Source organism: Xyrauchen texanus, chromosome 19 (genome assembly GCF_025860055.1).
Source record: "Xyrauchen texanus isolate HMW12.3.18 chromosome 19, RBS_HiC_50CHRs, whole genome shotgun sequence".
NCBI classification, from domain to species: domain Eukaryota; kingdom Metazoa; phylum Chordata; class Actinopteri; order Cypriniformes; family Catostomidae; genus Xyrauchen; species Xyrauchen texanus.
In genome coordinates this window covers 42,750,861-42,765,766 of record NC_068294.1, presented here as the reverse complement: position 1 = coordinate 42,765,766, position 14,906 = coordinate 42,750,861, and the positions used below count along the sequence as shown (strand labels likewise).

Below are 14,906 nucleotides of genomic sequence, written 5' to 3'. Positions count from 1 at the left end.
CTTAAAAATTAAGATACTAAAAAGGAAAGTTTGTTTTGAATCGCAATCTAAAATATATTAAGATATCTTCAAATGTCTGGAGTTATTGGCACAAAGCGTTTTCCCATTTTTGCATTCATACAATTGGAATACTATAAGACACTACTCTGAGATGTTTTCAGCTAACGACCCTGCATAAGTGTGGAGAGGCCTGAAAGACATTACTAACTACAAGACACCATCTCCCAACACAGTAGGAATCAACAACTGGCTGTCGACCTCAATATGTAGATTTGAAAAGCCCAGTCTCACACACCACACCTGATCTGATCTTCAATTCACAAAAACATCAACACCTCTTGCAACCACCCTCCTACCCCGTCCTGCTACTCAACCTGAACTTAAGATCTGTGAAGAGGATGTGTGCCGGGTCTTCCAGAAACAAAAGACTAGGAAAGCACATGGCCCAGATGATTTTTCACCCACTTGTCTAAAATCCTGTGCTGACCATACTGCAAAAAGAAGGGAGGTTGAACAGCTGGCTGTTTGGTGCAGTTAAAACAACCTTGAGCTGAAGATGCTCAAAACAGTGGAGATGATAGTGGACTTTAGGAGGAACACCCCAACATTGACCCCCTCACCATTCTGAATAGCACATTGGCAACAGTGGTCATTCAGGTTCCTGGGCAACACCATCTCACAGGACCTGAAGTGGGAGACCTACATTGACACTTCCTACGCCAGTTGAGGAAGCTCAACCTGCCACAGGTGCTACTGATACAGTTCTCCTGAGCAGTCAGTGTGTCTGTCCTCTGCACTTTGGTTTGGTTCAGCTACGAAATCGGATATCAAAAGACTACAAAAGGACAGTTCGGACTGCTGAGCAGATTATTGGTTGCCCCTTGCCTTCCCTTCAAGTATAGTACACTTCCATGACTTGGAAAAATCACTCTGCACCCCACTCACCCGGTACACTACCTTTTTGAACTGTTGCCTTCTGGCTGGTGCTAGAACAAGAACCCTCAGACAATCCATCTCATGAACAGTTAAAACTGACACATAGAGCAATAATTATGTGCAATGCACAGCTTAGTCTATTTATATATATATCCAACATTTCCTACACCTCTTCTGCCATTACATTCCCTTGCACTATCTGTGTGTGTGTGTGTGTGTGTAGTAGTGTATGTATATATATATATATATATATATATATATATACACACACACATACACACACACACAGAGATCAAGTTAAAACCACCTGCCTAATATTGTGTAGGTCCCCCTTGTGCCACCAAAACAGCTCTGACCCATCAAGGCGTGGACTCCAAAAGACCTCTGAAGGTGTCCTGTGGTATCTGGCACCAAGATATTAGCAGCAGATCCTATAAGTCCTGTAAGTTGCAAGGTGGGTCCTCCATGGATCAGACTTGTTGGTCCAGCTCCAGCACATCCCACAGATGCTCAATCGGATTGAGATCTGTGGAATTTGGAGGCCAAGTCAACACCTTGAACTCTTTGTCATGTTCATGATTCATCTGACCAGGCTACCTTCTTCCATTGCTCCATGGTCCAGTTCTGATGCTCACGTGCCCATTGTAGGCACAATCGGCGGTGGACAGAGGTCAGCATGGGCACTCTAACTGGTCTGTGGCTAAGCAGTCCCATATGCAGCAAGCTGCGATGCACTGTGTGTTCTGACACCTTTCTATCATGGCAAGTATTACGTTTTACAGCAATCTGTGCTTCAGTAGCTCTTCTGTGGGATCAGACCAGACGGGCTAGCCTTCGCTCCCCACACGCATCAATGAGCCTTGGGCGCCCATGACCATGTCGCCGGTTTACCGATTGTGCTTCCTTGGGCCACTATTGGTAGGTACTAACCACTGCATACTGGGAAAACCCCACAAGACCTGCTGTTTTGAAGACGCTCTGACCCAGTCATCTAGCCATCACAATTTGGCACTTGTCAAAAGTCAGTCTATCAGTGTATATATATATATATATATATATATATATATATATATATATATATATATATATATATATATATATACACACACACACACACAGGTGCATCTCAACCTTCTGAAAAGTATGTTAATTTATGCACTCAATACTTGGTCGGGGCTCCTTTTGCACAAATTACTGCAAATAATTATTGCTTAGTGGTCCAAAGTTTCAGACGAAAGTAAATTTGGCATTTCATTTGGAAATCAAGGTCCCAGAGTCTGGAGGAAGAGTGGAGAGGCACAGAAGTCCAGTGTGAAGTTTCCTGAAGTGCTGAAGTCAACTAATTTTAGTAACAGACCAGTCTCTGTATAAAAACAAGATAACTGATGCGCTAACCTTTCCAAGGTAATTTTTTTTTTCAACTGTATTTTTGCTCCAAATCATGTACAGTAATTTGTATTGTTCTCCAGGTGTAAACCATGTGTCCGACCACTTAGAAAAGTGTTATCCCATGTCAAATCAACCAAATTTCTGAAACTTCTCCAGCTCAATTTTTCATTTGAATACTTTTTCTAAACAGAGATAAATAGAGATAGAAAATATAGCATGTTTACTGAGTAATCCATTATTTTGTTGAAGGTCAAAAGGGCAATTTTTCACTTAAGATTTTGGAGCAAAACTACAGGGGTAAAAAATAACCCTAGAAAAGTGTCAGTGCCATTATTTTATTTGTACACAGAGATAGGGAGGTATTTCACTCAAATCAGTTGACTTTAGAACCCCTTTATGCATTAATAGGCCAATGGTGCAAATCCAAATATTGGAAAAAACATTTTTTAGTGTTGTTTTTCCAAAGTTGGAGTACCTATAACTCCAGGAGTATTCAAGATATCTAAATAAGATTTTAGAATCTGATTCAAAACAAACTTTCGTTTTTGTATCCTAATTTTTAAGGCCCTGCATTGTAAAATTATTGAGATATGGGGCTCTCGATGTGGCTCCATGGTTGAATTTGGCCAATTTTCATAGGCCAAAAACAAATGTGGGTCACATGGTATGAAGCTAGCTTTTCTTGTCCAACAAAACCAAGGTCTGAAGTACAAATAATGTTGAAACTACAAATTTCAATATCTATTTACATTAAAGCAATAATGTAAAAATCTCCATTTTCGAGAATCCAAAAAAAATCCACGATAAGTGGCTTTTTCCGCTAGTGGCATATCTAGTAGAATCTAATATGTAGATTTGGATTTCAGAAATGTACATGTGCAAAGCTCAGGAATGCATCATTAGGGGTCCAAACACCAAAGGTACTGAAACTCAATTTGTACTGATGTTCTTGGGTGATAGAAACTCGTAGAGATCCCAAACTTGGTGTGATTGTTCCAAATCCCCCCCACTACAATGGTGCAGAAGTGTCTTTTTGAAGCTTTTCTCCTCTGCAATTAATCATAAAATCTTCTACTAAACATGTCTCCAAATATCACCTCTTAAAGATGAGAGAGACTGGAAAGGAGGAAGAACAAAGGAAACATCATAACACAGACCTGCTGTTCTGGAATATATCATTATGCAGGCAGCACTTTGATATGATTATGAGCTTTAGATGTATTGTTTCATCATTTATGAACCGCTACAGTGTCTAATGGATCATTGTTTGTGATTTGAGTCTTGGACTCTTTTCTGACCCCCATTTGAGATGATGAACTGGCACAGATCAGTTCCTCGGAGAATAAACTCATAACCTCATTTACGCAAAAACAAATGGTGCAAGTCTTGGGAGTAAAATGAGTTTAACCAAAATGAACACTCTGTCAGGATCTCAGCGCTAATCGCCGGCATAACTGCCTTCATCAGACACAAATGAAAGAGAGATTGAGAAATGCAGAGCACGGATTAGAGAGAGAGAAAGATAATATGATAATGGAGAGAGAAGAAAAGAGGCTGAAACTCATTAAATCCGATCCTGATTTTCCATACAAAAGGAAGAAAGGTGTCATTGTTCCAATGCACGCTGGGACGGCCGACAATAACACTGACTCTAATTCTCTCCTCATTTCTACTTCTCTCATTCTTTTGCTTCTTAAGAGAACCCATATGAGAAAAATATCTTTCAGTGTTTAAGGCATTTGATGCAAATGAACAACACATCCTCACTGATGGTTCATGATTTCTTCTTCGAGTAACTTCAGCGTTTGATGTTGTTGGTCAAAAGAGCTTTCTGTGATTTAGCGCCACTAGTTGCTCTTTTTCTGGGAACCGTAACAGCTTCTGACACATGACGAATGTTATATATTATTGGTCAGGGCATTTCTTCAGCAGCCGAAGAAAATAAAAACGACAAACTCAACGTTAAAAAAAAACGCTTCGATTTGTCGCCGCACGAACGTTCGCTCCAGCTGAGAATGGCTCGTTAGTAATCTATTGTTTTGATTCAAAATGTTGATTGCGGCGAGAAATCGCGCCAAATAATCGCATTTGGTGCGCAAAGGCCTTTAGATACAGCAATCGGCAAAATCCACCATCGGTCGACCTCTAGTTGTAATGCATGTAAAAATGCATGTGAACATGTTGGAACAATGACAAACGAAGGGTTTTGGATCCATTTAAACACAGTTTTCATCAATTCACGGAGATGTTATGTACTTACCAACATGAACGTTATTTTAGCTACTGAAGTTGAAATCAATAACACTCATTAAACATCTCAGTTACTCGTATACGCGAGAGAATCGAGACAAGAAGAGACAGCGATAAAAAGTCTAATGGCAGTCTATTCATGATATCATAAATCACAATATTTACAACGTTCCTACATTTTATTTCGCTGTGTTTTGTGTACAGTCTGAAACTCACTGTATGCAAGTATTTAAACCCAAATGCTAATCGTTGCATTAGCACAATTTTGTGCATCATTGTGTTCTGAAATGTGTCAGACTGCAATTAATAACGCAACTCAAGTACGTTGTATTCTTAGCGTTGCTGCAACGGGCGCTTTAAAGATTTTAGTGTAAACTATGTAAAATGGTCTTTCAGGTCAACTACTATCATGCCGGAGCAACGGTATAAAGAGAATCTTGCTGAAGAAGTTAAAGTAAGTTTACTGCAGACTAGCTAGCTACCTGCATAACAACACATGCAGTTTAATGGTGCAGACATTAAATTGTTTTATTATTTTCTCCCCAATTTGGAACGCCCAATTCCCAATGCGCTCCAAGTCCTCGTGGTGGCGTAGTGACTCGCCTCAATCCGGGTGGCGGAGGACGAATCTCAGTTGCCTCCTTGTCTGAGACCGTCAATCCACGCATCTTATCACATGGCTTGTTAAGCGTTACCACGGAGACCTAGCGCATGTGGAGACTTCACGCTATTCTCTACAGCATCCACGCACAACTCGCCACACACGCCACCGAGAGAAAACCACATTATAGCGACCACGAGGAGGTTACCCCATGTGACTCTACCCTCCCTAGCATCCGGGCCAATTTGGTTTCTAAGGAGACCTGGCTGGAGTCACTCACCACACACCACACCGAGAGCAAGAACCACATTATAGTGACCACGAGGAGGTTACCCCATGTGACTCTACCCTCCCTAGCAACCGAGCCAATTTGGTTGCTTAGGAGACCTGGCTGGAGTCACTCAGCACGCCCTGGATTCGAACTCACAACTCCAGGTGTGACAGTCAGCGTCTTTACTCGCTAAGACACCCAGACCACCTATGGCACAGACATTTGAACATAACAATTGTCTCCAATATTACTGTGGTGTTTTTACAGCGTGAGTATTTTAAACGGGACTGCACGCTTGCAATATGTTGGCCAAACTTACGCATCTACATTTGCATACTTACATAAACGGCATTTCTGTCCTAAAACCGAAATTGAACTTTCATCATCGCTCAGAGTGTGTTACATGACTGACCCCTAGTAAGACCGCACTCTCTCACCCACCTTTCAACAAGACAGAGAAACGAAGCGGATAAATCAGAGTACGCAGAAAAAGAGATATAGAGAGAAAACGGAGGAGGCGAGGAGAGGTTAGGACATGGAGATGAGGTACAACCTCTAATGATACAGCAGCATCTAATTACCCTGAGAGAGAGAGAGTCAGGGGCAGCGTAAGATAACAAGACTACTCTGAGAGCATGATAGAAAAAAAGTTCATTTAAATTACAAAAGAATGCTGTCCTTTCTAGCAGCATTTTAATTATCTTTCAGAGGCACAGTCAGAGACACAGACTTATTAAAAAGCTATTTCACTGACATGCTCAAAGAGTCTTAACCACAGCCACACACTCCAACAGTCATGAACTCCATTGAAGCCATTAAAGAGTAGCTTCAGGCTAAAAGCAGACAGGAGAGTTTTGATGTTTTTACTCTTGTGGAGGGTGAGAACGAGAGAGAGAGAGACAGAGAGAGAGAGATCAGAGAAGAGTAGAAAACGAAACTCATGATCTACAGCAAATAGTCAACCATATTTCACACGGATCATGTACGACAAAATTTGCACTCGCCAAGTGCCAATGTAAGTAAAAATCACCCTTGGCGCGTAATTAGCCAGTTGGCAAGGAACTTTGTTAGGATCTGCAACATAATATATCGTTTCAGTCAAATTATACGAGAAGTCGTGTTTCATTAACGTATTTCCATGCAAATTTGAGATATTGCATAAAAAAACAGATGCATGCGACAAAGATAAAGATGCAAGTAAAAAGTCCAAAATGTGCATAAAAACTCACCCGAGCATTTATTTCGGTAAAAAGAAAAATTTACCAAATAATCCCAAAATATGCATCAAAAAGTCATCTGAATCATATCCTGCTTGTATGGAGATTTGACTAATGATAACCTGACGCTTGCTTATGTACAGTGAGCGATGCAAGCGATTCAAACAAACGTCTCCTATAGAAAACACGTTGCGACTGGATCATCTTCTCGTGCTTAAAGTATCTCTCCAGAATTCCATGTCGACACGTTTGCTGAATATCCCTTGCATTAAAACACTAAAACGGCAACATGAGGAACAAAAACACGATGTCAGGGCTTCAACGCAACACTGAACACAAACTTACTGTCCAACTTTACATAAGAATCCCAGCAGCAGGTGTCAAGGAAGTGCAACTTTGCTATTATAACCAGGGCTCGAGTTGAGAGGGGATGCGAGGAAACGGTCCATAACAAGAGGGTAACAGGTGCATATTATGGCCACGTGTAAGGGTAAATGACGTGATGCTCATTGTTTTGTCCAAAACTATTAAATTATTTAAAAAAATGCAATTCACAAGACGTTTACTTCAATGCACCTCTTCTACGATGAGCATATTTTCATTTCTTTTTAAAGTCAAATATTGATATTTTCTGGGGCTTAAAGTCAAATATATCACGTGGTGTCATGAGACAGTAACACAAAGTCTGAAGTCTCTTTAAAAGCTGAAATTCTTGAAAAATAAATGTTGGCATGACAAGTGCATACAAATCTTTTATTGTTATTGCTTAAATAAGCAGTGAAACAATTGTGTTTTAAAATATGATTAATATCTAAAAATGCTTTTGTCCACCAAATCAAAGTAATGGGGTGTAACCAACAGGTAGAAATATTGTTGTTTATGTTTATGTTTATGAAAACATAAAATATATGGACATCTTTAGACCCTCAAAATGTGTGATACTTATTTTGACATTATGTTCAGGTCATGTAGTGTAAGCCTGAGATAACATCTTGATATTTTTTTTTTACTCCAAAATTATTAATAAAACAATTATTAATATTTATAAAAAATATTTACCTTGAAAAATTCAGCAAAGTTTTCAATGGTCCCACCTCCCAAAAAACAAATAAAAAATGTCTTTATACTTATATATATATATTCTTTATATTTATTCTTGATTTATTTATGTACTTATAAGTACATAAATAAATACATATACATATATATATATATATATATATATATATATATATATATATATATATATATATATATATATATATATATATATATATATATATAAAATACTTTTTGAAAATATTTTTATAAATATTTATTATATAAATTAATTATTAACACATTGTTTTTTTTTATTGCACATAATGCAAAATATTACTTTATTTGTAATTATTTCAAACAAACCATTCTTACAATTTCGACAAACCCTTAGCCATCTAAATAATGTTGTCTTGGTTACATTTAAATCAGCAAAATCTGCAACAAAGATATTTTAAGACATCTCAGAAATCCAAATATTTAACTTTTTCAAATCTGCTGCATTTTTTGGCTGTGCCTGCGATTTTTCACACTTAAATTTACAAGCTCACCATTTACACATACTGTGGACTAATTACAAAAAAAAAATCCAACTTTTTCAGAAACCCCCCAAATTCTCCAACTATTCATAAATAATAGTCTTATTTTATTCCACTAGTTTGCAGCATGTACTAGAAATAGGCAATTTAAAATTTAGGTGGCGCTCTTTAGCCCTCACAGGTGTGCTCGTCCATAGACCTTCAGTCTAATGGGCAGTGGTGGCTCAGTGGTTGAGGCTCAGGGTTACTGACCAGAAGGTTGGGGGTTCAAGCCCCAGCACCACCAAGATGCCACTGTTGGGCCCTTGAGTAAGGCACTTAACTCCAGGTTGCTCTGGGGGGATTGTCCCTGTAATAAGTGCTCTGTAAGTCACTTTGGATAAAAGCGTCTGCCAAATGCATAAATGTAAATGTAAATGTAATGTTCAGTTCATGCAACACCCTTATTGTTTCATTGAATATCTCGGCCTCTGAGTGGACTACAAGCTCAATCTAGGTGTCATTAGGATGCTAAGATCCTCCCCTTTGCGATATCTCCAATAGTCGATAACATATATTTCAGAGTATTTGTTAGCATGCTTTTCCTTCTGGACTCTCATATTTTGTTCTGGACTTATAAGATATAACATTGGATAATTCACACAAGCAAGCTCACAGACTGGTAAAAATGGCTAATTTGTTTGAAAACTGCCCAAGGTAAAAGCAGAACATTTTTAGCTATTTGGGGTTTACAGCAGCAGTGAATGTCCTTGATGTCTTATAAATGTGATATTTCACTTTGTGATTATTTTGACAATATTTCAAACTGTTGTATTAGGGCAACACAATAATCTATACAGTTGCATTCCTGAGAATGAGAGCTTTCATTTGATATATGGCTTGTCCATTTATGTCTATTTGAAAGACCTTTATATTCCTATTAATATTTCTACCACATGACCTCTAGGTGGCGCTGATATGCGATGCAAATGCATAAATGATGGTTATCTATGAAAAGTTCAGATTCTAAGCTTTTAAACAATACCCTATATGCCTAACGTACATTGAACATTTTAAGTGTAAACTTTTTTTGCGACACAGCGCCCCCTATTGGACCCGGTGGCAGGTCCACAGAGTTGAAGATGTTAAGCTTGCATGACATAAAACCATATCACGTTGACCATGCAAGTATACCATCAATCAAAACAACAATGTAGTGAGAAAACAGACCTGCGGGACAGAGGAACGTTTTCAACTGAGAAAACACTCACCTTGTTCCAATTGGCTCTCTTCAGTTGAACCTCAGGTTGGTAATCTTTCTTCGGATTTAGACCATACGGTAGCTGAGGAACAGGAGGTGCCCATCCACCAAAACCACCCATAGGGGGTGGCGGTATCCCAGGACCGCCCATCGGAGGTGGGAATGGTGGCATCCCTGGCATTCCGGGTGGTGGGGGTGGAGGTGGCGGCATACCTGGCATTCCAGGTAAAGGAGGTGGAGGTGGCGGCATACCAGGCATTCCAGGTAAAGGAGGTGGAGGTGGCGGCATACCCGGCATTCCAGGTAAAGGAGGTGGAGGTGGGGGCATACCATGTGCCCCAGGAAGAGGGGGCGGTGGCGGGGGCATTCCGGGTGCCCCGGGTAGAGGAGGTGGAGGAGGGGGCGGAGGCATACATGGCCCACCAGGTAAGGGTGGAGGCGGGGGAGGAGGGGGCATCATGGACGTCTGTCCAGGTAGAGGAGGGGGAGGTGGCGGAAGGCAGGCTTCACCAGGTCGGGGAGGTGGCGGAAGGCAGGCTTCACCAGGTCGGGGTGGTGGCGGAAGGCAGGCTTCACCAGGTCGGGGTGGTGGCGGAAGGCAGGCTTCACCAGGTCGGGGTGGTGGCGCCACTGAGGAACTTGTTTGGCCGGATGAAGGAGGAGCAGGTAGGGCCACAGGCACATGCACGGTGATGACTTTCGTTTTGGCTTCTTCTAGATCTTTTGAGAGATTCTCAATCTGAGGAAGGTGAACAGAGGCAGCAGTGTGATGATGAGGTTAGCATGTGCACACACGATTCACATTTCTTTAAAAAGGTACACTACAGAGGATTTTATGTTTAATTCTTGAATAAAATACCATAATTGATCCAGTACAAAATCAATGCCTACAATGATGGTTTTACATTCAGAGCTGACGGGTTTGATTTGGCGGGAAATTTCAGACATCCCTGTGTCATGTGGCGCTTTGCTCTCCACATGACAAGCATTGCAGTAGGCATCATGGAGGGGCAAATTTACGAGCTTGCCATGCAAGAAAGCAGGAGGTGTGCAAAATAAATAAATTGCAATTTAATTCCAGAAAGTAAAAAGAGGACTTGTTTATGTTTAGGTCTTGGTGTTTTTGGTGAATGTAATTACTGTAGTTTAATAGCTGGGATCAATAACTATGGATACTTGGAAATGATAAGATATATTCAAAATCTCTTCATAAATTTGGATTTTAAAATATTTATCGTAGGTTTGTATTCTTAAAGACATTATTTGTTAGGCAAAAACGTGTGTGAAAACCACGAATGCCAAGCACGCGATTGGCCGTAGCTGTAACAAATCAAGCGATTTGCCCCGGTTGGATCACAAATGCCAAGTACGCGATTGGCCGTCGCTGTAATAAATCAAGCGATTTGCCCCGGTTGGATCACAAATGCCAAGTACGCGATTGGCCGTCGCTGTAATAAATCAAGCGATTTGCCCCGGTTGGATCACAAATGCCAAGTACGCGATTGATTGTAGCTCTAACAAATCAAGCGATTTGCCTCGGTTGGACCACGAATGCCAAGCACGCGATTGGCCGTCGCTGTAACAAATCAAGTGATTTGCCTCGGTTGGACAACGGATGCCAAGCACGCGATTGGCAGTAGCTGTAATAAATCAAGTGATTTGCCTCAGTTGGACAACGAATGCCAAGCACGCGATTGGCAGTAGCAGTAATAAATCAAGTGATTTGCCTCAGTTGGACAACGAATGCCAAGCACGCGATTGGCCGTCGCTGTAATAAATCAAGCGATTTGCCCCGGTTGGACAACGGATGCCAAGCACGCGATTGGCAGTAGCAGTAATAAATCAAGTGATTTGCCTCAGTTGGACCACGAATGCCAAGCACGCGATTGGCCGTCGCTGTAATAAATCAAGCGATTTGCCCCGGTTGGACAACGGATGCCAAGCACGCGATTGGCCGTCGCTGTAACAAATCAAGTGATTTGCCTCGGTTGGACAACGGATGCCAAGCACGCGATTGGCAGTAGCTGTAATAAATCAAGTGATTTGCCTCAGTTGGACAACGAATGCCAAGCACGCGATTGGCAGTAGCAGTAATAAATCAAGTGATTTGCCTCGGTTGGACAACGAATGCCAAGCACGCGATTGGCAGTAGCTCTAACAAATCAAGCGATTTGCCTCGGTTGGACAACGAATGCCAAGCACGCGATTGGCAGTAGCTCTAACAAATCAAGCGATTTGCCTCGGTTGGACAACGGATGCCAAGCACGCGATTGGCTGTAGCTGTAACAAATCAAGTGATTTGCCCCGGTTGGACAACGGATGCCAAGCACGCGATTGGCCGTCGCTGTAACAAATCAAGTGATTTGCCTCGGTTGGACAACGGATGCCAAGCACGCGATTGGCAGTAGCTGTAATAAATCAAGTGATTTGCCTCGGTTGGACAACGGATGCCAAGCACGCGATTGGCAGTAGCTGTAACAAATCAAGTGATTTGCCTCGGTTGGACAACGGATGCCAAGCACGCGATTGGCAGTAGCTGTAATAAATCAAGTGATTTGCCTCGGTTGGACAACGGATGCCAAGCACGCGATTGGCCGTAACAGTTACCAATCAAGCGACATACCTCGGTTGGACCAATTTTTTTTACATGTAACGCAAACCTTGCTAACAACACAGTAAAACCGTTTTATTATCCTGAAATATTTTCCAGGACAAATAATTATTTTACAGGACAAAGGTAATTTACAAATTGTTCATGACTTTTCAATTACTGGAAAATTGCTTAGCAAAATTCCAGATTTTCCAGTACATGTGGGAACCCTGTAAAGTGTTACGATTAATTTCGATATCTGTAATTAGCTTGTAATTAGTAAATTACACTTTTTGTAGTTAACAAAGTGTGTTACTAATCAATTATAAATAAACCATCGCTTTTTCTATATTGATGTTTTCATGCTTTTTACAGATATGCTAAAGGTTTTAATTTGGTCAAAAATTGGCCGATACACATCTGTGCATCCTTAATTATAGTTTTTCAATTTCTGTGCAGCCCTAAACAGTCCTTTAACTACATCAGATTCATCTACGCAGAAGAGCAGTGCCGAAGCACAACTGACGAAACCCCAGAATGTTCCTCTGAGAGTATCCTGCGATTTTACGTTTCAAGCACAGAATCCTGTAGTGTACCTTTCAAAAATGTTACAACTCTAGTTAATAATTTGACTGATGGAGAGAGAGACAGAAGAGGGTCAGGCCAGAGTTGGAATGACATGAGGGAGTGTCTAAATTCATGTCTAATTTCTGGCATAATTTATTTAGCTAGAGCTTGGCAGAACTCATTAAAAATGACCAGTGCACTAATTCCACATCAGAAGAAATCGGAAGAAAAAAGAGAGAGCGAGAGAGAGAGAAGGCATACTTTTGGTGTGCTCTGAAAATCTGGCAGGAGTTAACAAGGGCTAGCCGGCAACCTGCTAACAAAGTTTCTCTGGCGGCTATTTATCTGCAGGTGACAGGTTGCGTTTAGCTTAGCAAGTCCTGTCTGAATGTGCTAATCTTTCTCCGCTGCACACCTGTCTGCTCGTATATATTCTAAACATTGATCCGTCACTCGCCAAACTTCTGCTGACTGTTCCTTCATCTCTTTCCACTGCAATTATCTCTCGCTCTTTCTCATCAAATCACTTCTATTAATATCTCACTCCCTCTCATATTCATTTACACCTTTTGTTTTTAATTCTCTCTAGCCTCATGCATAAAGTCTGGTCCACTTAATGGGTTATTCTGGCATAAAACAAACCACTTAAAAAGTAACGACTAAGGTAAATAGAAACAGCAGTAAATAATGTTAAATATATGATAATGACTCTACGGACATAAATGACACATAATCATACCTCTAATGGGAATTTTGTTTATTAAAAACAAAAACAAAAAAAAGAGCATGTTGCTAATAAATTGCTAGATGGGTCAATAATGACGTTTCCATCCAAGGATTTTTTGCAAAAAAAGTTTGTGCATCAAAATAAAGCTGATGGAAACGCACATTATCGCTAAAATGTCACAAATGTCGGCATCCTATTTTTTCGTTTAACTCAAGGCAATAAACTATATGTTGATACATCAAATGTCGTGGAAAAAATGGTTTAGAAACACTTTGTCGATAAAATTGGCAACGCAAAAATGTAGTGTCATATGACAGAGTTTGCCTCAATCGTTAGCCCGTGTTACCATGACGACAGTATTGAAAGCCAATTTATTGTATGTGATTATGGATTGATCTTTACGGCATATGGATCCGATCTGCAAACGCGACACTTCCAGGAGTGCAATGCAAATATCTCGTATCATGCACCGGTCATCGACAAGTACAAGGAGAACAAATGAATGGCCACTGTTTGTGATTAATTTAATCGCAGTATCCACACAATTCAAAATAATAGATGACAGTCACAGAATTGCCCACAAAACATAAAACATAATTTCTGTGCACAAAGATGTTGCAAATAAAAAATAAACAACACCATGAGAAAAGTGTTTTTTTTTTTATTTCGTTATTGGAAATTGATAGCCCAATTTTATTAAATTATTGTTTAGTTTTACTTTTAAAACAACGCCGGCAAAATCCCCTGTATTAAATAAAATGTATTACCAAATGAAAAAAAGCATCAAATAAAAAAAAATTTAAAGCATTAAATTAAAAAAAAGAATTACTAAACGAAAAAAGCATTAAATTAAAAAAAATAATTACTAAATGAAAAAAGCATTAAATTAAAAAAATTAATTACTAAATGAAAAAAGCATTAAATTAAAAAAATTAATTACTAAATGAAAAAAGCATTAAATAAAAAAAAAAATATTACCATACGAAAAAAGCATTAAATTAAAAAAATTAATTACTAAATAAAAAAAGCATTAAATTAAAAAAATTAATTACTAAATGAAAAAAGCATTAAATTAAAAAAATTAATTACTAAATAAAAAAGCATTAAATTAAAAAAATTAATTACCAAACGAAAAAAATATATATTTTTAGACCTATATTTGCCTTTTCTTTACGCAAACTTAAATTAGCCGTACTCTGTTCTGTAGATGAATACAGTCGGCTGAATGACGTTCTCAGAATGTTCTAGACTTTTCTCAAGTCTATAAACTATCAGAACTATTATTCCGATGCAGAGTTCACTTTCAGAAAACCAGCTTTTGAACATTTTAAAGCGTTTAAATATTTTAAATCTAACCCGCTTTACCTCGGATCGCATTTACTGCTTCTTCAGAAAATGTAAATTTGCATTATGAAGCTAAAATTAATTTGAGATGACAATCAAGTTCAGTTGGTTGTTTAAAGTTGCTGGAGAAATCTGCGGGACATGATGCAGTTGTCATGGCGATGCTTTAGATTAGATGAAGGATTAGAAGCCCATCA

The 14,906-nt window shown here is 39.5% G+C and overlaps 1 protein-coding gene across 2 annotated transcripts in view; it reads right to left on the bottom strand.

Moving 5' to 3' along the window:
- The window catches only part of LOC127659714 (protein diaphanous homolog 1-like), a 147,898-nt gene that overhangs the window by 79,982 nt on the left and 53,010 nt on the right, over window positions 1-14,906 (bottom strand). For both annotated transcript variants that reach the window (XM_052149658.1, XM_052149659.1), the window contains one exon: window positions 9,492-10,220. In XM_052149658.1, coding sequence (XP_052005618.1) covers window positions 9,492-10,220 — 729 coding nt within the window. The remainder of the gene's footprint in view (window positions 1-9,491; window positions 10,221-14,906) is intronic.